Here is a 25,539-nt window from a genome sequence, read left to right as displayed (position 1 = left end):
TCCAACTTCAAATGTCCTCCATTTCTCCAGTGTTCCCATTGCTCTTCGTACCACTCTGGAAAGCAGCACTAGAAAGGAAGTCCAGGTCTGTTCACATATCAAGTGAGTCCTCTAGCCACCAGTAAGTTAATGAAACCGTCCTTGTAGTTCCTCGGACTGGAGCCAGTCTGCTTGGTATATACAAATCAGTGCTTACAGGGCCGGGCAGGAGATGTTGGGAACTTGTGGAGATGTAGTAGAATGACATGGCGTGATCTGGGAAGACTTTTTGTATCTGAAGTTTTCTTCTACTTCAACAAAGTAGCCATGGTTAGCATAAAAGCCAATGAAAATGCTCATAGTTGACATTTTTCCATCAAGAACTGACAGAACATCAACAGAGAAAAACATCAAATTAAATTATTGCACTTGAGAAAAAAATAGAAGAAATTCTTCTGCAGACTAGAAGAAATTCTACGTGCAGACTGCCTCTTTCATGAGCTTTTGCTAAATGCTAACCACTTTTCTATTTTATTTCATTTTATTAGGGAACGGAATCTATCTGTATTAAATAAAGACAGTAACTGAATTGCCCTGATTAAGATGAAAAACTAATATTGTGCCAAAGTGGCACCAGCATGAAAAAAGAAGGGCTTGTAGCACAGACTTGGTGTAGGAAATTAACTCTTGGCACTGTGATTGACTTCCTCTTGTCCCTGGTAGGCCACAGTTCAACAACTGTATGGTTATGACCATTCCTCAGCTTCAGAATATATAATTATTTTTGGAAGTGATTTTTCGCAGTCAAGGTCTAAATATTTCTCTTTGCTTCAGTATCTTAAAGCCAAGAAGGGAATAAGTAGTATTCTTCCATGTAAGGTCACGCAGAAATAAAACTAATTTGTTCTAAATTGTAACATCAGAGACAGAAGACATGTTTTAAGATCATAGTTTATCTTCCTGCTAATGCAAGATTATCTCATGCATTATATTTTCTAGTACTTCATATAGTTTAATTTAAAGTCTCAAAGGCTGGTACATCCTTTGGAAACCTTTCTATGACTTCTTGCTCTTCAGATTTCCTCTTAGCATAATCCTGATTTTTCTGTTTCAAAATGTCTTATTTGCCACTGGAGATGGTGAGATGTGAAAATCAGTGGGATCCTCTATTTGGGGAGCTTAAATTTACTTTTTTGATATTGTCCAAATTGCCTGTGTTATGAATCCATCTTATATACACATCTTTCAGGTTTACCTCATAAGGATATGCTGGATCATTTTTGGAATTATTTTCTGAAATCAGTCTAACCTTTGTTTTCTGTGATTCTCATAAATCCTCTACGATCTTATGAGGCTGTGTACGGTAGGCTTTATCTTATTGCCTTCAGTACAAACTGCCTTTGCGCATAGTCCCTGTGATATCCACTAAGCCTTGAGTGCCTGTTCCCCAAAACAATACAATGCAATTTTTTGTTATTTTTGTTTATATTCCTTAGCAAGTGTTCATCTCCTATGGCAATTATTTTTATGAATCCAATCCGACTTTGGTTATAAGCAAAATTTTTACTTTGGTTATAAGTGATTGCCATGCAGGAAAAACAGTGCTGTAATATTTCACTAAAGTTGAAAAACAAACATGGGAAACTTCTCTAGGGGGAAGCACCATAAAAATGTGAAGTTATATGGCTGGTGATGGTTTCTTTCATCTCATGTTTCACAATCATAAAAAATTAAGAGAATTCAATTCTCATATGTTTTGATAGGCATAACTATGTTTAAATAAGTGCCACAGGTGATTTAAAGGAGTTCAGGAACTGAAAGTTTAGATTTATAACACATAAAGAAAATCATATTTCTTAAGGAAAAATTAAGTACAAACTCTTTTGAAAATATCTCATACTCCAACTTGGATAGTGTATTTTTAAAAAAAAATCCCACCTCAAACCCCAGGTAAAATGCATTTCTCCAGTCATTTCCTGTATATTTTGCGAAGATCAGAAGAAGTTATTAAAAAACATTTCTAACTTCTTCTTATGTGGAATGGGAAAATAGTGCTTGTAATCTTTTCCAGTGTCTTCTGTAGTAAAAAGGATCAAGCACTAATATTTTATCTATACAGAATTAATATCCAAACATATGGATATTAAACATATGGATATGGGCTGAAATCTGACATGGATGTACATACCATCCTATTGGTGGAAATTTGGGTGTATGTTCAATCCAAAAAACCTGAACACAACTCTAGTGTCTGACACTGAGAAAGTCTCATGTCAGCATCTCACCCAGAAGAGTTCTGGCCATGTCAGGGTGCTTTCTGGTTCTCGTGGGTTACATTTTATGTTGTGCCTCGCAACACAGGCTTGAGTTCTGACTATAAAATGTGTATTCAGTCCTAATATATGGGACTGACTCCAGTACCACACAGTGGCATTGGAAAATGCAATCTTTAATCGGTGATTAAAGCTTATATTTTCAAATGTATTTGTTAATTTCTTGCTCTTTTAAGTTGGTTCTTAAGAATCTGTTACATCTGTTAGAATTATTTTGGGGAGGTCTTTCTGTCTGGGAAGAACTGGATTTCAACCCTTTGCACTTCCCCCATTGAAAACATTTTCTGTAAGGAGAAAGTGGTTCTGCTGTGATTCAGGAGAAGACCTCCCTAAAGGTATGTTTAAACTTCAGCTGTCATTAATTCTTACCTGATACTGCACTGAGTGTGCCTTATTGCCCACAAAATCTTCTGAGTTTGTGGGGAGGTGCCTTCATCCTGCGCTAAGCTATTTGACTGAAAGTATCATTTAGAGCACTGCATCTTCTGGCTGAGAGCCACCGTGCTAAGTAAGAAGGATCCAGGACAAATCATCAAGTACTGGTAGTCCTCCAGTGTTTTTCTGGCAAAGTCTTTGCAAGGTACAGCCAGTCCTCTGAGGTCTCCAATGGATCCTTCAGACCTTCGTACAAAAAACCCCATAGAGTTTACTCCGGACACCAGTGAGTGCATATAGAAACAGTGAATATATTCAGTAATTCAAGTGCAGTAGTTAAAAATCCAACCTTTGCAATAGGGATTTTCAACCTGCAAGAGGGTCTGTGATGAAAAATGTAGCTTCATTTTGGGAGGAAGACAGAAAAGATATTGAAGGGTAGTGCTTAGCAGAGGAGAAGAGAGGACAGAAGGAATGTTAGGAGAAGACAGGATAGTTTTGAAATGATAGGGAAGGGTGTAGCACAGTGGAGACCTAAAAGCCACGCTTCAAATTAGATTTTGAATTGTTTCGAAGCAGACAATTCCATTTCCTGTTTTATGGCTGTTTTCAATCTTGTTGAGTAAAATGTCATTTCTAAAACAAATTTTTAAAAACTATACTGCCATACCATTACAAAACTTAAGATTAACGTTTTTGAAGTCATAGCTGACATACACCTGCAATAATTAGCCTACATCATACCAGTGAACACTATCAGACCCCTCTAGTTTTAGTCGTTAAGCACACACGCCACTATACATGGTGACTTTGACAGACCAGATGTGCCTTACAACTAGGTTCCTCCTTGAATCCTTACTCCACTTTCCAGAAGAATTATATGGGTTAGCTGCATACCTCCAGCAACATATTTCCGTTATGAGGGGATGTAGTTAAATAGTTGTGATTGATGAGGGATTATATATCAATGAGGAACTGGCTGAGCCCTTAACCACTTATTTTCCCATCCTTTATCTTTGGGGGCTTTAGACATGCAGAATTGCAAGTAAGGTTTGACATATATTTTGGGCATTAGCTAAGTGCTATTGGGTTGTGCTTTTCAAAGCTTTTTGTTAGGAATATTGTGCAATTGATTTTCACTGGAAAACCTCAGGGCATTGTCATGCTATTGCTATCAGTATGATCCATTTCTGTTCTCCACAGAAATTCAGTAGGGGTGCAGTTTAACAAGACCAGTGAAAGGAATCTGACCGCTCTATTTATAGCACACTAATTGATCAGGGTAGCCACGATAGGAGGAAACTTCAGAGAAAATCAATACAGTATCAAATGAAAGTAGCACTCAAGCCTTTAAAGAGAGCTGCATGGAAAGCCAATTAAGAATGAATCCATTTGATTATCCATGGGAACAGCATGGGCCATGTGTGTTCTAGAAATTAAATCACACTGAGCAGCATTTTACTTGCAAGGTGAGCCTTACTCTATATTTTCTTCTTCATCCTGTTGATATTGTCCCATTAAATCTTCCTGATGAATTGTTTTACTTTCATATGACAGCTGTGTCTTCTTTTAAGAGCTCCCCTTTGACAACCTTATGCTTTTTTTGTAATGAGCTCTGATGTCCCTCCTTGAGGATGGCAGCCACACTGTGCAGCAGAACTGCGCAGCCTCTTGGCTGTGTGTCTGGGACTCAGGCACAGTCCCAGGTCTCAGGGCTTTCACTTAAATGCAGGGAGAAGGTGGTCCGTCTTCCTCTGTTCTCATTCCTGTCATCCAAATACTTGTAATCGTAGTAGATACACAAAGCCTAGCTATTTGTACTCATTGCTAATGTTTCTTAAAGCTGTGTAATGGATCTTTGCTTCCTCCTCTAACTGCATTTTTTGCTCGTGATACCTGCTAAAGTCCTGAACAGCCCTCCATGCTCCATCTTCGCAGGCATGGTGGTGTTGGGTTGATGGTTGGACTTGGTGATCTTAGAGGTCTTTTCCAACCTTAATGATTCTATGATCCTATGAACCCCGAGAATTTTGGTTTTGTGGCAGGTTTTCTCCTTTACTAGGTGTATCTCCATGCCATAGGGCTGACTGCCTTTCAGTACATTGCTTTTGGGTTGCTGTGGGAGGACGGACCAGGCAACAAACTACCATAAAGGCATTTTTGCAGTAACTTGCCTCAGAAAGAGCCAAAAGGGGAATGCATGTACGCTTTGATGCCTTTAAATGTGTTAGTACATACACAAAACTTTCACCTCTTCTAAAATAGATGGCAAACACAGCGAGGTGGAATATTACTACTTGCGTCTTACATGCAGAGCTGTCCAAGCTAGGAATGTGTGTCTTCTTTCCTTCAATGCTAAAATATGCTTGCAATTAAATGGATAAAGACCTTGCTTCATTTTACGGAATGTGGGATACAGAGCTTAGGTTCATTTTCTGAGGAAGAATGCACATTTTTTTCTTTCAATAGGATAATCAAAGGCATGGCATCATGAAGTAGCTACATGAATAATTCCATTTTTCTGCTGGTGAATGGGAAAGGAGTAAATAATCTGTACCTTCCATGAACAGTTAATTTCTGAGGGCTAAATTTATATAACACCAATAGCTAAGCATATTAATGATGCTACATTTTCTGTTCATTCAGTTTTGAGCATATGTAGTGGCACAGAGTTGTGGCTTAATTAGCTAAATGAATAATGTTGGAAATATTGTCAATTATCAATATGGTCTTCATCCTTCTTTAAGCCCCAACTGGGAATCCAGTTCCCAATGACATCAGCAGTTGCCGTGGTGAACTTTCACAAGCTAGTCTTTAATCTTTCATTAAATCACAGGCTAGGAAAGGAGACATGAGGACTGAGATGAAAAAAATATGCATTTGCAGCACTGATGTCTTCTGTGAGAAAAAAAAGGCAGGCACGCTTTTGTGTTTTTGGAAAAAAAGATGATTTGCTCCATTGGTGAGCACGCCCTCTCAGCCACATATATCGTCTAAGCAACACCATGAAAGAAGAATTTGTAGGATGTAAACAGAGGTGAGATGTGTGGGGCATGAGAGAGGTCAAAATCAGATATGACACTGGAGCCTGAATGTGATGAATGGCTCAGCTCTGTTATGCGCAGTGTTTGAGAGTGGAGGTAAGGGTGGCAAGCTTAGCAGCTCTTGTTCTAGCTACACTGGGCTTTAACTGGACATTCTTCAGAGCAACAGGCTGTGATTTGAAGTTATTGTACCGGAAGGAGCTGGAGAAGAGAAGTCTCCATGCGAGCTACCAGCCCAGAGATGAAGTTTAATCATATGCTCAGGCTGACACATGAGGACAAGAGAAAGGGACTAAAGGCAGAGTACTTCGGGATCCGTGTGAAGCAGGGTGGATTAGGAGGGTCTTCTGAGAAACAACTCTTGAGTTGGGAGGGCAAGTGGAAACCGGATTGTGACTGACAAGCTTCTGAGCATTTGGTGCACTGAGCTGTGACTGGAAGAGTAGAAATATCTATACCACTGTTAAGGGACATAAAGGTGCCATCTAAAGCTTTCATTGTGGAACAACGCCCCAAAATAGCAGTTAGGGTCAATATGTAACTGTCTCATTCTGTGCTGTTTGGTCTAGTAAGAGAAAATTCTTCTTCCCCGTGAAGCTTAATGTGCTTATGTCATTACAGCAGTATGGGTCTAAGAATACCACCACTGTAGCTGTCATTGGCACAGGTCTTCTCAGCAGTTTGTTCCTGCCCAGATCGTGGTCTACCAATGCAAAGCTCTGCCTTCTGTTTCCTCGTCCTCAATCAGTCCTGGCTCCTAACTGGGACCAGATGTTGAGCCAGTACTTCCCTATGTTTGTTTGCTTTGTGGTGTAGCTACTTTTTGGAAAAAGAAGTACAATTGCAATTTCATATTGGTTTTCCTGCACTAGAAATGGGAATGCCATAATTTTCCACTTTGGAAATGGAAAAGATTTTAAAGAGGCAGTAAGGAACAGAGCTACAACTGCTTTGCTTTATTTTGCAAATACATTAATTGAAAAAAACAGAAAATAGAAAAACAGAATCTGGAGGGTTTGGGTTTTTTTTGTGGATTTTAAAGTTGGGATAGATTTCCTTTAAAGTCATGAAGGCTTGCTCAAAAAGCTTTTGTGCTTTCCCTGAGGCTTTTCCTTCCTCAAAAGGTGTTTGACAATTTTTAGTTAGTCAAAAGTGGTACACTAAACTGTAATTTATGTTGCCAAGCATGATTTCCCAAGGCCTTGCCTTCTCACATGTAGAAGCACACTGCTAAAACTGCAGAATAGAATTATCTTTGCCCAAGTCACAAAAAGAGAAGTTGTCCCGGAGAGCACTCTGTTGTGTTTTCCTACCGGCTCCAAGTTCACACTTATGTCCTTGAAAAACACAATTTGCATGGATGACAGACTGTCACAGGGCTGGGACATAGGTTATTGCTGTGAGATGGGAGCCTTTTGACATTCTTCTGAGTCACTGGCACCATCTGTCCCTCTTCCTGAGGTAAGGCCGGATGGAGCAAGTGGAGCCCTGGCATGCCGTCCGGCTTTCTATTTGGCATTCCCAAGGTTACGGGCTGATAGTGAGGTTGATTTAGGAAAAACTTGTTTTATTCTGTGTTCTGCAACAAACCCCAGGCATAATCTTCTTTGATTCGTGTAGTGTATTGCAGGAGTCATGTCTTGCTACAAAGCAGATGGTTTCAAAATGATTGTTTTTGCTATTAGTGCCTCACATTGGGCTAGCATTGCTTGCTTCTCACCCCTCCTTGTTCAGACGCTTGATTTTTTTTTTTTTGAACACACAATAAAAGCTGAAAAGGATGGATCCGGTCAGGATTCGCATAGACTGCAGTTCTGGTCACCCAAATAGTGTCAGCCTGTTTTCCTTCTCTGCTTTTACTGGTGGAAGACATGTTCTTGTGCTTTCTCTCTTGGGTTTGATCCTTTCAACACAGACTGAAATTCACAGCCCTGGACTCGTCAAAACCAAATTGATCCAAAAACCCCAACCCTTAAATTGAATAATTTTTAGGTAACAAAAAGCATGACAGTAGACTAGTAAAGATAAAGGGGTCAGGTTCCCAACACCACTGTGTGTGGGCCGACATGGTAAGTGTTGGTCTTGCAGTGGGTGCCGTGGTGTTAGAGGAGAAAAGGGTTTTACAGATATTCCCAAGGATGTGAGATTACCAGCTGAGTGCTTTGTGGGGATCACTGCATCACTACAGAAAGCCAAAACAGAGAGAATTTGAGCTCGGTGCTGTTTGTGAGCTTTCAGCCAAGTAGTATGGTGAGTGAGGCTTGGCTGTAGAAGACAGAACGAGTGGAGGGACGAGTGTTTTGGCACGGGAATAACAGTGAAAATCGTATAGGTAAAGGGAGTTCTCCAGGGATGACGTTCAGTGGGAAGAGAGCAGGCAATAGGGGCTGAAGTCTTGAAGATAGTGAAAGGAGACCTACAGCACTGAAACCTGGGGAGGACAGTTTGCATAGAGCGGGGAGACTAGGGAGGAGGTGAGGTCCAGGCTGCAGAGTGGGACTCAGGGGTAGATAGAGGTTCATGTTTATGTGTTCCGTTTGTTTTGTCCTCATTTTCAGAGTCCTAAAATAGATCTCTTTTCCCTTAGTATTACATAACAGTGAGTCAAACCCTGTTTTTAAACATCTTTAATTAGTTTTAACAATCACATTTCTAGTTAACACATTTAAGGTAATGAATGCTGCTTTCCATCCTTGCAGAAAAGGCTCTAAGGTTACCTGCAGTGAGCGTGCAGGTGCCTTTTACCAACAGTGATCCAAACCTTTGCCACCCTTTTCCATCCTCTTGAGCTAGACAAGATGCTCCAGTGCAGGAGGTCCGAACTTTCCTGTCTGTAATGCCGGTGTCTTTCTGAGTCTGACATCTGTCTTTACACTTGCTCTTCCCCTACACCCGTGTGCAGGCTCCTACGTGCTCTGGTGCAGCCCCCTGCGCTCCTGAAGCCCTGCAGCTTTGGAGAGCTGGCGGCAGTCACCTGTCCACCGAGGTCACCAGAGCTGGTGTCAATTTGATGCGGCTTTAAACAAAGCTAGGCATGCAAGGTTGGACAGAGAGTTACTTTCCTGAATTTCAAAATTTTGACTTCTGGTTTGATTCTTGCTTCAGGCATTATTTCAGATCCCACATCTGAAGAAAAAATATCTTCTCTGCCTGGCTGGGAGCCATGTCCTGGGCAATGCAGTATGATCTTCACTGGGAATACTTTTCATCTGCAATAGTGGTAGATGGTGCACTTACTTGTCCACATGCCTTGACAGTAAATAGCATCTGTAATTTTTACTGCTTTGTGTAATACTGAAAACCACACTCCAGTATGATAGACACAGATCAGGGAAGAATCATATTTTATGTGGACTATATAAGACTATGTACAGCCTACTAATCGTGCCACAATGCTTTTATTTTATAAACTTGTTGCTGTAGTGGAATGCATGCTGCAAGCCTTTTGCATTGGTGCTGGGTTGTATTAATCTGTCACCACTTGTTTAACAATAGCACTTTAGAAAAGATTATTTATTTTTTTGTGAATGCATCTACATCTGTATTTACTTTTGTGTCAAAAAACACAATGAGAGAGAGCTTTATTAAAAAAAATACAATACTTGTAAACTGATTTTTCTTCAGTCAAATACAAAACCATGAAAAGATCTCGATCACATTATTTATTTACTATGAATTCAGCTTCTCTGTTAGCCTAGCTCCTACTCCCTTTGGGGCTGTGCTGTTCACCCTGCTGATGACAGGGGATAAATTGTTTTTATTATTATGCTTATGAAGCCTCTTACACAGAAAAACCATTCAGTAGATACTCAGTAGTGGGGAACTGTTTCTAGACAGGTACGTTGTTTTGAAGAAAGAGAATCTCACAGCCCGAGTGAGTTACTCTTTAAGACCGTCAGAAAAAACTGTTGCTATCAACATTTACAACCTACACGTGGATTATTATTTAATTTGGATTTATTAATTGTGTAATCAGACTGGGCCTGATTTTTGTCTGATGCAGAGTCTAGCTCCTTAGAGGCAGTTAGTTATGTTGCTGGAGATGAGCTTCTCCAGAATCCCCGTGTGCTCTCACCAGCTCCTCTGGTCAGTAGGCGCTGGTGTCCCTCACTTGTGGCTGATACTGAGTGCTGGGGTCTTTCTGCTCACTTGCTTTCCCCAAGCACCAATTTCATTATTGATCCCAGTCTTTTAAGGTTGAAACCTTTGAGTTATCTATTGAGTTAATGGGAATGTAGACAGAACTTACTTACTTAGCACTTTTCTTAAATATACAGTGCATTGCTCAGTCCTGTAGAAAAGGAACTGGGATCCGAAGACCTGCTATGTAGGAGAGTAATAATGATAAAGTATTTTGCTTGGAGAAATGTTTATATTTTGCAGCAGTTTCTAGTCTGCATTTCAAACTATACAGAAAGTGGACCATGGAAGTTTAAACAACAGGCAAAATGAGCAAGCCTCTGTGTGATACTAATTTTCTTAAAAAAAAGCTATTCAGTAGAGGTCACTACAGTGGATGGAAACAGCTCCCAGGACCCCTTAATGCGTATTTACACAATAGACCTCTTAGTGCTTGAGTAGCCATTCTGTCTAATTAGTGGTATTTAAAAGGTTTAATCTGTGTAATCAATAGAATATAAAGGGTCTATAGCTTACATTTGAAAGTTAATATGCTTGCTTTGTATGAGACGTAATAATTTTAAATTACTTCATATTTTCATGGGTTTCTTGCTGTTTTATAATGGGCAGCTGCCAGTGGAGAATGTCCCTAAGCGATAACTACATCTATACTAAGAAACTAGACATGCCCAGGGCTGCTCCCTACTGCTGGAGTGGCTATGTCCTGGTTATTAACATTTTTGTTATCCTGAACAGATAGCTACATCCAAAGAGCGTTTTGGGAATGTGCCTGATATATGCTACCTTCCAAATTGTCTGGGAGAGAGCTGGGTGGTTTTGACTTCCTCTGGCAGTTTCACAGTATAGGTAATTGAGTTTCTCCTCCATGAATGCTTCTGGGTACTGTTAAATGCCCAGGGTAGATGTTGCTTGGGTTTTGTAAAACATTATTTTGTGTATCTTGGTATTTCCTCTGGTACATTTTAATAGGGCAAGACCTGTCTCCATAGACACAGATTGCAGAGTACACCTGATGCAGCCAAACTAGTGCAAGTCCCCAGTGAGCTCTAGTGAGTGAGCTGTATATGAACAGCATTGCTTTGGAGATCTTTGCACTCACCCTTGCATGCTGGTGGGGCCAGACTGGAATGCCACAGAGTAGAGCTAAGCAGATCCACTTGCTATTAATTTTTATGGATCTTTTCAGTGTTAAGTGTTGGTAGTGATGACACGATCACATCTTACATTGAGTAAATGGTCGTGTCTTGTGTTTTTCAATGTTGGTGACATTTTGAGGCAGATGATTGCTGCAGTAAAAATGCTGGAGTCAGCTGTGAGTATAGAGAGAATTTAGATAGGCAGAATGAGATTACTGGAGTTGTTATTTGACCAAGACTTTGGGGTTAATTCTTCTACAATGGCACCATGGGACTTCATACAACCAAAAGTGGTCAAGACTTCAGTTGCTTTTTTTCTGCTGAAAGCTGGCAGTTCCAGCAAGCACACCAAGCTTGTTCGATTGTGCTGGAGCTTTGGGGCAGAGATGAGTCCAAAGGAGAGGAACCAGTTACTGAAGTGCACCATTGTGCAGCACTGTGGCTTCCACCTGGGGCTTAACCTGCATGGCCTCACTTTGCAGGTGAGGTCTGTCACAGGCACAGAACCGGGTGATGAAGTGTCCAGAAGTCTGACAGCTCAAAATAAGCAAGCAATCTGCTTGAATACTGAGGGTGTCTTGAGACACATGGATAGTGCTCGCCTGTAATTTATTTTGTCATGTAACTCTTCCCATCAGATCTGCAGGAAATTCAATTTCTGATCCTGGCGTAAGGTTGCATTTTGTATGATCATGGCAAATAACAGTGGAATCTGTTAGGATAGCTCCGAGGTGCTGTACAAAACCAAGGGTGCTGTATTTCTTTTAAAATGTAAGCAGAAACATTATAGCCTTTGACACTACAGCCTTTCTAAGAAAAGTTGCAAATCTTCCATGAAGACTATATGAAAATATTTATGTAAAGTGTCTCACTTCTAGAGATTTTCTTTCCATAGACAAATATCAAATGGGTCAAAACTGAAATGCTTCATTTTGGGAAGGCTGCCAGTATTGAGTGGAGCATTCAGACACCTCACGCTCCCGTTTACCTCTAGGCTGTATCTGTTTCTGTCTCCAGGAGACACTACTGTGCATCATAGGAAAATTATTGCAACCAAATGATGTTGTCTTTGTAAGGAAATGAAAGCTTGGAGCACTCAAGCTACAGCTCCTAGGGCAGTACTAATAGCTAGCAAGCATTTTGGGATAATTTCTCCCCTGTTTTTTTTTACATCTGCCTTCCTCCCCTCCATCCTGTATTTCAGTGAACTCAAATTCTAAGGTTGCCTTTGCCTTTTGTATATTGGCAGATTTAGCTGCTGTATTCTTATCACAAAACATTAAAATATTCATGCTGCTTTTAATTTTAGTGCTGAAAGGCTGTAGTGGATATGATGATGCAGGAGTTTGGGTTCAGAAAATGGAAGACTTTTTAATGCTTCGTCTATGTGTGAAGATTTATCAGCCGGGCTCCAAAATGAGCAAAGCTGACTGGAGTACTGCTTTATATTATGTATTTCAGTAAATACACAGCCAGGATCTTTAAATGGCCGAGCATGCAGCTGGTGTCTGATATCTAGAATGTGGCTCGAAGTGTTCATTCAGGATGAGAACAAGTATTATAGATCTATAGTGATACAATGTACACATATATACAGATCAGCAGATTTCTTTGCCTGAATTGCCAAAAAGAAGTGTAACAATGCAACATATTAAAAATGATCTTATGGGTATTCCAAGTGGGATTTATTACATTTAAGGGAATTTAAATTAATTATCTGTGCATTTCTTATTTCCCTGTGTGCTGGCGGTAGGCAGCCTGTCTCTCCATTGCCGGCATTTGGCTGATTAATTGGCCTCTTGCTTGATCTGTTTTCCTTTTTTTTCTGTATAGCTTATTCTAGTGCTTTCCCTTTTTAATATGGTAACATCAAATTTGCTCAAGGTCTGTGAACTAATGTGGATTGAAAGTCAAGCAGCAGTAGCTCTAATACATAATTGATCTACCAGTAGGACACAAAGAACTGATTCTAGTTCCTAGATAGGAAATGCCTTCCTTTTTTTGTCCTACACTTATAGTCTGTGCTCTGAAATCTATTTTAAATTCAAGTGAATAGACTACTGGAAACTGAAAAATTATCCATGGTAATAAATTATTTAAGAGAATAATTTGGTGTTTGAGGCATAATGATTTTTATACGCAGACACAGACCAGCACACACTCTATTTGGCACATTCTTTTTAGATTTCGATGCAGTTCTGTTCATTGGCAGTTGGAAATACCTTATGTCTAGCAAAATCTTGTACACTTTGGGTCTGTATTTGTCTCTTGCTGTGACCCCACACCTGTAAGTACCTAACAGAAGATTTTGCTTGCTTCAAGTAGTTTTTGTAGAGGTCTGAGAGCTTTGTGACATGCTTTCTAGATACCCTCAGCAATTTCATCCCTTTGCAAATAGACAGGTTGGAAGAGGCCATGTCTACTTGAATTGACATTGGCTCTGATTTTGCTTCAGCTTGTCATATGTTGCTTTTCTTAGTTGCTGAAGAATGACTCTGGACTGTTCAGTTAAGCTGGGGTAGAAGCTTGTTTAAGGTTTAATGTTTAATGATATGCTCACTAAGTGAGGAGTTCTGTATTTTCAGGCTCCTTTGGAGGTACACATGGAGGTCACAGCAGGGGCATTTGCAGCTCTAGTATGAATGACGAGTGGATGACGGCTGCACGGTTGGGTGACTAATAGCGTATGTGTGCCGGGTGGTGTGGTGTGGTGCAGTGCATGGTGCTAATGGGTGGGAAGCAAGCAACAGCCGACAGAGTGTCTCCCCCTTCCATTAGGTCCATTCAGGCATACCATATGTCATTGTCCCTGTACTGGGGATTTAATTCTCCTGTTAGCATCAACCACTAACACTGGAGTGGCAGTAATATATGAAAGCAGAAAATTTCAGCCGTGCTGTAGAAGAGGGCTGCAAATCAGAAGGTGGCCAAGTCATAAAAGTAGAAAGGAAGGAGAGGCAAGTAGGATCTTTTTGTGTGCGTTCTTAAGTAGTCTGTAAAAAATAGGTTACACTGTTTTAGTATCCTTCATTGGACTTTAGATGCTGCAATGTGAATAACGTTTTAACAGTAGAGCAATAAACATTTTACAAACTATGGTTACAGACATTTGAAGATGTTACATATGCGACAGCAATATCTTTTGTTAAACAATGCTGTATTTGGAAAAAGACACTTTCAGATGCAACTGCCCTTTATTAGGTTGGTAGAACTAAGAGAGTAGCAGGAAACAATTGGTCTCAAAATGGAAATTGAACTGCTTTCCTAGACGTTTTGTTAATGAAAAGAGTTAATCTGAGTGTTGCCGGCTTCCCCTGATCTGTGAGCTGCCTGCATTGCCCTCTGTGACATCTCTGTAAAGCCAAGCTTGCAGGTGGGTGTTGAGCCAGAACCGGGGGAGCAACTCGTTCCCAGCCTTCGGAAACAGCCTGTTCGGTGTTGTGCAGACAGCTTGGCAGCGGCTACGTTTTGTAATTCCTGGTTCAGAGAGTGTGATGCATGAAACTTCAGCATTTTCAAGTAAGGTAAGCCTTTGTTTAGGTGGAGTAAGCTGTGCGCATTTTCGACAGTCACTTGTGATGAAAAGAAGAGCGATCTCAAGCAAGCCAAACAGCATGAGTGCATTACACAGGGTAAATATTAACATCTACCTGCAAGTCAGTTTTTTATTTAGTCTGAGAAGTCTGTGATCACACTGGTTGCTTTGGCTGATGATGAGCTTCAAAAATAGCACATCTTTGGGAAACGAAGTGTTTTTGGAAGATACCAGCTAAAAAGAACTTATGTAACCTCAGTGATTTTATATTTTTCATCAGTATCTGATTTGTTCAGAGCTCTGCACTCTTACATGGTTCTGTTATGTTCAGAAGAACCCGCCTGTGTTTTGGATTGTGTCCTTTGCTTCTGGTCCTGTCACTGGGCACCACTGAAAAGAGCTTCTTATACCTTCCCTTCAGACATTTATATACATTGATAAGACACCTCTGACTTTTCTCTCCTCCATGCTGGACAGTCCCAGCACTCTCAGCCCCTGCTCTTGTAAGAGGTGCTCCAATCCCTTAGTCATCTTCATGGCCCTTTGCTGGACTCAGCCCAGTAGGTCCCTGTCTGGTTCATACTGGGGAGCCCAGCACTGGACATGTCACTCGGGTTGATTTCAGACTTTTTCTCTGTGGGTATCCATGCAATGTGGAATGAGTCTATTATTTTCTCTTGCTGAGAAGAAATTCACATGGGTTCCACTTTCATCTTGGCAAGAAGAGATCTGCGTTTCTGATTTTGATTTTCCAGCTTCTTGGATATGAATTTTCAAGTGTTCTGAAAGTGTGATAGACTCTACCATCACATTTATTTATTACTGACACATACTGATAGCACAATAAACATATGAGCTTTGTCCTAGATATGTATGATAAAATGAATAATTATTTATTTGCCCAGTTGTTGTGAATCTCTGTTTTTTACTGGCAGGGTTTCGTCCATAACAGCTAATACAGAAGCAGCCATGCTTATATGGCTTTAAAAAGACAGGGGATTGATATCTGAAGTTAGAATTCAACAGCAGTGATTTATGATCCTCCAGAGCAATAACTGGAATGACAGTTCTCCCTTGAACAATATTGAAATTCTCTGGGCTCCCAGAAGTGTTTTAGATGTGTGTAACACCAGCAGTCATTCAGGAGTGCAGAAGAAGAGGGAAGCTGAGGTGGAGTTAACTTGTAGGAAACCGTATCTTTTCAAGCACCTTTGTAAAGATAAAGTGTAGCTGAGCAGTTCAGACTGAGGCTTTCTTGAAGCTGTAAGGCTAAAATAAATCTCCATTCTGTACTATGACAGAGACATTTGGACACTTTTTTGGAACTGGAAATAGTTTTGTACTGCCGGGAACTGACCTCTTGAAAATTTGTATGCCACATAGTTCATGATACCTCTACTTTTAATAAAATACAGTACTTATTAATGGATCTCAAGTCAGTTATTCAATTTCCCCAGTAATTTAAAGCTTAATTATGCTGCATTCTAGATCTCAGTGTCTGTCCTCCACTGATTTTTCTTAAATCACTATCCCTCCAATTTTACAGTTCACTTCAATTCTCAGGACTTTTATTTGCATGGAGTGACAGAATAAAATTGGATGGCTAAAATGATTACTGCTCTTAGGGCCTACTGCACTGATGGAGATTGATTCCTCATAGAATGAGGAAACATATGGCTCATGAAGTGACTCTTGAATCATTTCAGTTTTCAGTCTGTTGTATTATTGTAAATTGAAACTGTTAAAGTGGTAATCCAATGTTAATGCATCCTGTCTGAAACCGAGAGCTGCATTTTTGGAGGAGCTGTGGATAATAAAATTAGAGGCAACAGTTTAGAAGTTCTTCATTTCTAGGGAAAAAAGTGAATATTCTGGTTGGAGAATTGATAACTTTTAAGTCAGTAACTTTCTGGGCTTGCAAAGCTATGCAGTGTTGTTTCAAAGCTGCCACAACAAGGAAACTTGCATTTTTTGCCTCTGTGCAGTATCTCTGTTCACCCTAACCATCTTCAGACCTGTGCACCGCGTTGCCTGTACAGGTACACTGATGTACCATTAAGGAGAGTCAGTTCGATGTAGCTTCTTGCAAATTTTGGCTGCAGCCAGTCCAGAATTAAAAAAACATAGGTTGGCTCTGATTCTTCTGGGAAATTGTCAGTTGGGATGATAGGCAGAAATTATATGGAAGGCATAATATTCGCTATTTTCTTACCCTATTTGAGTTTAGGCCTGCAAAATCTGTCTTGACCTGTGACTGTAAAACAAGGGTTTTCCATGTAGGAATACTTTACATTTTTCTTTCCCTGCCCTTCTGTGCAAGTTTTGAAGAGAGGCTAGAAAAGGATTAATATGTTTTTCTCTTGTGCATCACATTAATTTCTCTATATCCCTCCCTGAATTAATTTTAATTTAATCTCGCCTGTTTTGCTCTGCTCCTCACTTCTATCTTATTTCTATGGTTTCTGCATTGTCATTTTTCTTTCAATCCTTGTCTTAACGTTATCCTAAGGTTTCCTTCCCTTCCTTCTGCTATGAAGGAAATGTGAGATAGCACAAGAGATCATATTTTGGTTGAATAAAACAAGTAAAGTGTAGCTCTCCTAAGGCAATTCTAGAGAAGGTGCTATTTAGCCTACTCACATTCGGAAGTGGTCAGGCACAAGACAGGGGCTATCTGATAACTACTGATGCTCCTCTTTGAAGTGGCCTCAGGGCTGTGGGATGCTTTCCGCATGATGAAAAACATCATGACAGTAATCCTGTGATCACTGGTCTCAACAGAGACCAAGGGCTGTTTGGGCATCAGAGTAGCCTCACTGACTGAAAAAGGGTGACTCCAGGCTAGGGTGGTACAAGCTGAGGTGCTGTTGTGGCATTTCATCTCCTCCTATACAGTCCCCAGTCAAGACTTTTGCCTTCAGGAATTTGAGTGTGGCATTTTTATAAACACCAGCATTAGGAAAGTATTGTTACTGTGTTTATGCATAGCGGTTTGCAGTATAGTGTTTTTTTCCATTTGTCTGTAATCTTAATCTAATAAGACATTCACAAGCTGCCTGGAAAATGTTTTTTTTTAGCTCCCTATGGGAATTTCCATAGAAGAAATCACCATCTGATGGCTGCCTATTGTAAAGAATGATTTTCATCACAGGAAAAGAAAACAATATAGAAGAACCTACTTCTACTATCTTTCTTGGTGTTTCTCTGGCTTTGCCAGTTTGGAAACAGCATCACGCTGTGAAAAAGTTTGGGTTTTCGTTGCCCCCTTTTTAATATCTCACATTCCACATGAAGTGTTACTTAGAATTAAAAAAGAGACAGTGATTGTAGTTGAAGACAGAATTGTCCTTGGAAAACAGCATTTTTCATTTCCTCTTTAAAAGTAAAACATTCATTTTTCCAGGCTCAAACTAAACAAATGAGCCAAGGGGAAAAAAACACCCAAAACTGCAAGCCCCCGTCAAAACAAGCGAAAATTGCTAAAAGAATTTCACACAATATCTAATTAAAATGTTTAAAGAAATCAGCCCAAAACCTCTTGAAGTTAATTTGCAAAAATAAAGCAATTCCAAAAGAAAATGAGAGGTTTTATACAAAATATTTTATTTATCAAGCCCATCTAATTAAAAAAATGAAGCTGATCTGAGCCCTTTATCCAAATAGTGGAAGCACAAAATCTGTGTAGATTTTTTATTTTATGTATATGTAAGCATACAGACATATGTGGTCATATGGCTTTTATATTCCTATCCACATAATTAATTTAACCAATACACAGTTTTTATAAGTAGCATATTGAAATAAAAGATGGAAGATTATTTGAAATTAAAACAGATACTTCAATAAAAAGAGCAGTATTCTCACTTGATAGATACCATCTCTCTCCTTATCTCATTCAATTTATCATATTTCTATATGAGCTGTAAGATAAAATGACTAACAGAAATGAAAAGGAGGACTGCCAAAAGTCAAATTGCTTCACTGGAAGCTTCTTAGGAAAATGACAACATCCAGTTCCAGATAATTAGGTCTTATTTTGTAGGAATGTCACTGAACGATGTTAATTTGCCTTTAGGTAGTGTTCTTTTGGTTGAACACAGTAACAAAAATTTATTTGGGCACTTTTTGCTTGTCTTAGAGATAGTTCAGCATTGTTTAATAAAAATGAAAAGCTCAAACTAGGAGGAAACAACGTTGTAGTCTTACAGAAGGAAATCACTAATGCAGCTCTTCTAGGGATCAAGCAAAATTTCACCACCATTGAAACCTGAAAATTTTTTTGGATCTGAACCTTAAGAGCTTTGACACAGAAGGACAGAGGTGAAGTCTCCTGTTACAAGCAACCTGAAGCTCAACTTCTTCATAATTTAGTAATCTTTGTCTCCAAATGAGTTAGGTTGCTTATTCCCTCCCAAACTTGTTGGAAGTTTGATGATTCAAAGCTGTTTACCACTTTTCGGTCTAGCTGTGTTCATGGTGACCTTTTTCTCATTTGTTTGGGTGTCAGCATTGCCCTTTGTTTTGAAAGGGTATTTCCTCACCTCTTATTTATTCTCCCTGGGTGTGTTTATAGATAGCATCTGCCTTCCAGAATTTGTCTTCATAAACAGAACAATCAAAATTCTTTTAGACTCCACACATACACTTTTCAGTCTCTTTATCATCCTACCCTACCGCTGGATACAGTCCCAGTCTAAGGTCCTGCCTTGAGCACAGGTGATCAGTATTGACACAAGTTATTTTGCTTGGAGACATTGCAATTAACCTTGTTGTGGCTGGATGCCTGTAGGAAGTTTGGCATTAGGAATGGCTTGTTCTTTCATACCTTCTGTGAAAGTTACAGTCTGGGAGCAAGACTTGGGTTTCCTTTCCTGATGCGAACAGCTCTTGGTTCCTCTGGTAATTCAACTCTTGTAGTGCTAAGGAAGTAAGATATTCCTTCTAATCAGAGCTTTTGTTTCTCTGATTTTCTATAGTTTCCTCTTTAACATGCTAAAAATTAAGTTCAGTCATGCTGCATCTTGCATCAGACAGAAAGTTTCAGCGTCTTTCTAGTGGAGCTTTCCATTATGGAATTATGCAGATACTATTTTGGTTCTCCGTAATGATTTTTTTTTCTCCCTGAAGTGCTTGACTTTTTGGAATAGCTGGAGGAGACCTGAATTTATTGTCTTCAGGAAGTGACATTTCTCACTCTTAAGTGACATTTAAGAGATTAATAATTTAATATGCTGTCTTTGAGCTTGTAATTTTTGTTATGAAGATGCAGTTTTCACAGTTTTGACTCTGTAGCTGCTTGTCGCCTGCAGACGCTATGGCCTGAATTCATCACAGCACTCAAGCGCAGCCTTAAGTAAAGCGTGTGGGTGTGTTCATGATATTTGTTTAGACAGTCCGTTGAAGGATGGCTCTAGACTGTCCGCAAAAACGGTTTCACTGCCCATAAGGACAGCAAACCCTCAAACGTGACCCCAGAGCATACGTGCCCAAGCACTCTCGTGGTGTTAGTATGTGGCGAGGTCTGTCCAGGTGGGATGTTTGCAGGTGATGTGCAGCACGCTTCTGAGGCCCTGATGTGACTGGGCTGCCAATGCATCTGTGGGCACACAGTGGTCCCAGCAGTTTCTAAGAGTCCACTTCTAAGAGCTGTGCAAACATAGTAGCCTTCAGAGGTTTAATTGTAAACATGATACTCAAGGACTGGAGAATGTTGTGGGCTTTAAGAAGTTCTTTAATTTTTGCATTTGGTAATGATGAAAAAGGTGGGTCATTTTTAATATTTCTATGATGACAGTTCTGACAACACTAAGAAGACTCATACTGATCTTCAGTAGGAGTTTGACACTTTCCTCTCTGTACTGTTGAAAATGTCATATACTGACATGTCATATACTGTTTTTGCTGTTATTACATGTGCTGTGAGAGTTTCTGCTGGCCACAGCGGAGAGTGGGACCCTCAATGAAATGCTGAGAGCTGGCTCAGGTGAGGGCTGAGCTCAGCACGGGGTGGGATGTGGCGCCCAGCAAGTAGAAACCTGGCTTCCTAGCGTGTGCCGAGGGCGGTAGCAGGCAGCAGCAGCTGGGTCCTTGGAGAGGAAGCTTGTGGAGACAGGTTGTATAGATTATGCGCAGCAAAGAAGTAAAACTGCTGTGCTGTGAGTGAGCAAAACCCTGTCACTGGAGACGGAAATCCGGTGAGGCAGTTTGCTTGGCGTCATTCTCCAGTGCTGGCTTATAGATGTTAGAGGAGAGGTCAGTTACTGCCACGCACTGGTACTCGCCCTGTCCTGTAAACAGTAGTGTAGGGGTCTGCCTCTTACTTGGCAGCCCACTATTAATTGTCACTTGTAAGCCTGTTATCACAAGGACCGTGGTCCCTAGTAGTAGCTACCTGCTTGCCTGCGTCTGTGGCGTGGCCATGTCCCAAACTGTGTTCACCAGAGACAGGCTTGTGTTCTGCTGCATAATCAGATGTTGTTGTGAATGTTAAAAATCTCCACACACTGCATGTATATAATTAGTACTTTTTAGTGGTTTGGTAATACCCCATCAGATTTATTACTTTTCCAGTCAAATGCACAGCTCACTTCATGGCTGAGCTCCTTTTCTTGCTGTTTTCTGGCATGGGATTCCTTTTACTTAGAATTCATATGATTCATGGGCTACAGGTTTTTCTGTTGAAGTGCAATATGTCTACAGAGGCAGTTGTGACTGCCACCGTGCTTGTGACTTAATCTACGTAAAAACCCACAAGAATCAGTGATTTGGAAGAAATTCCTGCCTGCCGTTTGTGTAGGATGGCCATCTGTCTGGCAAATCCCCATGCGGAAGTCAGATACGTCTGAGAAGAGCCAGACAACCTTCTGACACCTGTTTCTCCAGCAGCTGTAGTTGCTGATTCTGCCTTTCTATTTTCTCACCAGGTGCTGTTGAGATTGGGTCTTGGATCAGCATTCAGCAGCTTTTGAATTCTAGTCCCAGCACTGTGTACAGTGCAGGATCATTCTGACCAAATCACCCTTTCGCTTTCCAGGCCCAAATTTTGGGGCTTCCCGATTACACCTTAGGAAGTGGTCCTGAATTTGGGCACCTCAGTTCAGTCACAGAAATCCAGGGGTTCCCGATTACACCTTAGGAAGTGGTCCTGAATTTGGGCACCTCAGTTCAGTCACAGAAATCCATAAATACTCAACTTCTTTAGTCAGTTCTAGAAAATACCTTTAGAATTGTTGAAAAACACTGAGACAAATTGGCTGTTAATATTAAGTGGCATCTTGTATTTGAGAATCATTCCACATATATTAATGAACCTCAGTGTAAATGAATTCCAAGGTGCAGAAAAAGATAGTGGAAGTGTCAAAGTGGTACTTTGTAAAGACATTCCTTTTACCTGCTAGAAATTTAATATCTTCATGAATGACTGAGTATTGACAAGCCATCCATTCTGAGCCTAGGGTAGAATACAAATACCTGTTTGCCTGCGGAGATCTTCTCATTCACAAACTGTCCTCAGTTTCTGTGTGTGAGACACCTTTTGAGCAATAAAGAACAAACATTTTGTAACTTGGTTTCTGTAAGTTTGGGGCACTTGTATTGATTTAAAAGCTTATGAAACCGTGCAAGAAGGCATGCAGCCAGAAGTAGCTGGTTTGCTTTGCTGTCTTCCATAGTGTCTACATTATAAAAAGTGTTTGACCCCCATGATGCTTAGCACAGTTACCGTTCCAGTGTTGATGCTGAAGGTATCTTCAAAGGCATCTAGATGAAACTAGCAAAAGATGTCTTCTGCAGCGCTAGTGCATGCTCTTTTGTGCATGGTACACAGCACGCTGCACCGTACTTTGCTGGAGCAGCAGCCGTGATAAACCAAATAAACAGAACCTTCTGTAGATGAATAGTATCTCCTGCAGCTAAAGGTTAAGGTGTCATCCAATGATTTATCCTTCCTAATGGATTCGTTGGACTGCTGTGATAGGGACATAATTTACTATCTTTTGTGCATCAGAGGTTGTGTTCCCAAAATGGTGTTTGGAGATTTACGATATTGAACAGGGTGAATTACATGTCAAATTATCAACTGTCCTGTTCGATATTTAGTCAGCGCTGACAGGAACTAGGCATTTAGCAAGATGAGGCTTCTGTAGCACAGTCTTTCAATAGTGTTTTTTTCTTTCAAGGCTGTTGTTAATCAAATGTTTCTGGAGAAAATCTGTAAAATAGACTGTTAATTGCATTGACTGTTGTGCTGTGGCCAGCCAGATGTTAGTGGTGTGCGTTGTAGTTGTCATTCTCTCTGTAGAATATTGTTAAGGCATTGCTTCCTTGATGGAAAATATTTTATCTGGTAATCCACTGAGTCGTTGCAGTTTGGAGCCAGGTGGCACCCTGATATAAAGACCCCCCTGGGTTAGGAGTGCCTGTCAGGGTTTGAATGGTAATTTTGAGAGGAGCAAGTGACCTCTTCAGGCTTACTATTCCCACAGCTCTGTACCATTCACAGAACTAAAGAGGTTGCTTGGCACATTGCACTTTTTCAAAGTACATTCCTATCTGGAAACATTTAATGAAGGATTTTCTTCTTATATTTCCTGCCTTCCTTATCCAACAGTTCTTCATACAGCTTATGATTTTTTCTTGACCATTTTTTTACTGTATACTGTGTCATCTTAAATTGATATACTTGAAATGCTACTTTGTGGATCATGTTTAGACTTCTGGATGCTTCTATATAGCCTGCTGTCTTGTCTCAAGAGGAGACAAAGTATGTCTGTTTGCACAGAGTGCCCTGTCTAACCATTTGGTTGCCTCCGTTTGAGCCTCTGATACCACTGACACAGACCTGAAGCTGTCTTTGCTGCATCCACACAGGAGGAGGAGGAGGTGTAGCTGGGTAGCATGTCCTTGTTTGTACCTGTGTTGTCAAATGGGAGTTGCTGCTGCTGTGAGGAACATGGTTTTGGTCTAAGGGACTACCATGGCTGCCTAGAGTGAACCACTTGTGGAATAAGGGTTCAGATGAAAGTCATTAATTTAAGAAGTCTGTATACCTAAACACCAAGAAGGTTCCAATATAACCCGTGAAAACAAAAGTGGGCAAGCCTGTTTACACCTCTTGCTTCCTTGTGCAGTGCTGTAACTTTAGACAGCATCGGAGATGGCAGCAGCTTATTGCATTGTTTGAGCGTATGATCAACCAGGCAAAGACAAAATGGGGACACGTGCTGAATTTGGCAATAGTATTCCAGGACAGAATGGCTGCCCTCTTCAAGCTGCCAAAAACTCTGGCACGTTCTCTTGACTTAGAAATTGAAAATGCAGATCAGAATCTTTCCTAGTGAGTTGTCTGCCCCTTGTGTTTTTCAACAAGAAAAAGGAAGTCATTGCTTCAATACAGATATGCTACCCGTACATTTAAGCTCCCAGAAGGCCCCCAACTACGTGACAAGAATTGCTGTCATGGATATTACGTAACAGTTTATGCATAATTTTTAATGCATTCTCAGTTTTATGAATTATGGATAATATTGGAGACATTTTGAATAGTCATTTAGATTTATGCTTTCTTTTTAAGGTGGAAACAAGAGGCACATTTCTAATCCTCCTCCATGACACTGGAAGAGTAGAGATGGTTGCTATTAAAAATGAATAAAATCTGAAGTGGAAAAGAGAAAAATATATTGCATAGATGGATTATGGGCTAATCATAAATGTTTAAAGCATTTCTGGAGGTTAGAAATGCTGTGCCTTTATTTGAATACCACAGCTGCCTCAGCACGCTTCCTCACTCCACTGTCCAGGGCATGTTTCTGCTTGGTATGGCAGGTTGGAACTCAACTGAGAGGACACAATTTTGAAGAATGTTTCTTCTTGTTTAAGGTTTATTATTACAATGAAATCATTCAGGAAAATAAAAAAAGATTTGATGCATGTGCAAGCTTCTCTTAAGAGTCAGCTCACATTGTGTGTATTTGTTTTGTGACATACAGGACAGCTTTCCAGCTCGGTTTGGAGGAATACATTTCGTCAATCAGCCGTGGTATATCCATGCCCTCTACACAGTTATACGGCCCTTTCTAAAGGAGAAGACACGAAAAAGGGTATTCTTCTGGTTAATTGTCCATTAGCTGGCGGTTGTAGTCAGCAGATGTATCATACTCTAATAAAGTAGATGTACACAATCTATCAGCTTGCGGTTGGTGGAAAGTACTTAAATACATCTACTTTGTAACGAGTGTCTTTAACTGTTTTAGGAACTTATACAGTGTTATCCTGTAAGGACACAGTCAAGCAATGCACTTAAATGTATTTCAAAATGTAAGCATATGCTTTATAAAAAATATTGCCAACATTACCATTTCTATTAAGATTCTATTCAATTCAATTCTGTTCAAATTCTCTTAAAATTATTTGTGTCTTTCTTTTATGAACAGAGGTAGTGAGTATGAAGTCCCTTCCTAGTGTAATTTGCTTGACATTAGCATGAGCTAAAATACACAGCTGGTATATAGTAGTTTGAAAATACTGATTTGAATGAAAGCCAATGAAAGGAAATTTGTGTGCATGCATCTGTGCATAAGCACGAGCAGTCTCTGCGATGTTGCTGAATTTGCAGCATTTGCATCAGTGCAATTAAATTAGAGCTTGGTGGTGATAGCACATAGAATGATATTATTTCTGTAACAGGAAATTTGTCACCTGGGAAAACACAATCATCATCACGTACAAAGCCATTACAAAGAATGTGATGATCTTTTTTTTTTTTTTTTTTTAAATGGATCCGCTCTCTTAAGCAACTCTTTCCTCGAACACAATCTACAAGGCCACAGTGATCCTTGGTGTTTTGCTGTTCTTTACTGGCAGGTTATGTTTGAGAGGCCTCTGGTATTCACAGATTTTGAACTATAGATCACAAAGCCTTTTACATAATATCTATTATAAATATGCAAATAAAACCCCATTTTGTTACACTCTGTTGTCTACAGCTTCAACAAAGAACA

The 25,539-nt window shown here is 40.1% G+C and overlaps 1 protein-coding gene across 1 annotated transcript in view; it reads left to right on the top strand.

Annotated features, from left to right (window-relative positions):
* The window catches only part of CLVS2 (clavesin 2), a 58,875-nt gene that overhangs the window by 17,854 nt on the left and 15,482 nt on the right, over positions 1 to 25,539 (top strand). Inside the window, exon 3 of the mRNA XM_009931889.2 lies at positions 24,529 to 24,639. Coding sequence (XP_009930191.1) covers positions 24,529 to 24,639 — 111 coding nt within the window. The remainder of the gene's footprint in view (positions 1 to 24,528; positions 24,640 to 25,539) is intronic.

Source organism: Opisthocomus hoazin, chromosome 2, assembly GCF_030867145.1.
Source record: "Opisthocomus hoazin isolate bOpiHoa1 chromosome 2, bOpiHoa1.hap1, whole genome shotgun sequence".
In the NCBI taxonomy this organism is placed as follows: Eukaryota; Metazoa; Chordata; class Aves; order Opisthocomiformes; family Opisthocomidae; genus Opisthocomus; species Opisthocomus hoazin.
This window is presented reverse-complemented; position numbering and strand designations above follow the sequence as displayed.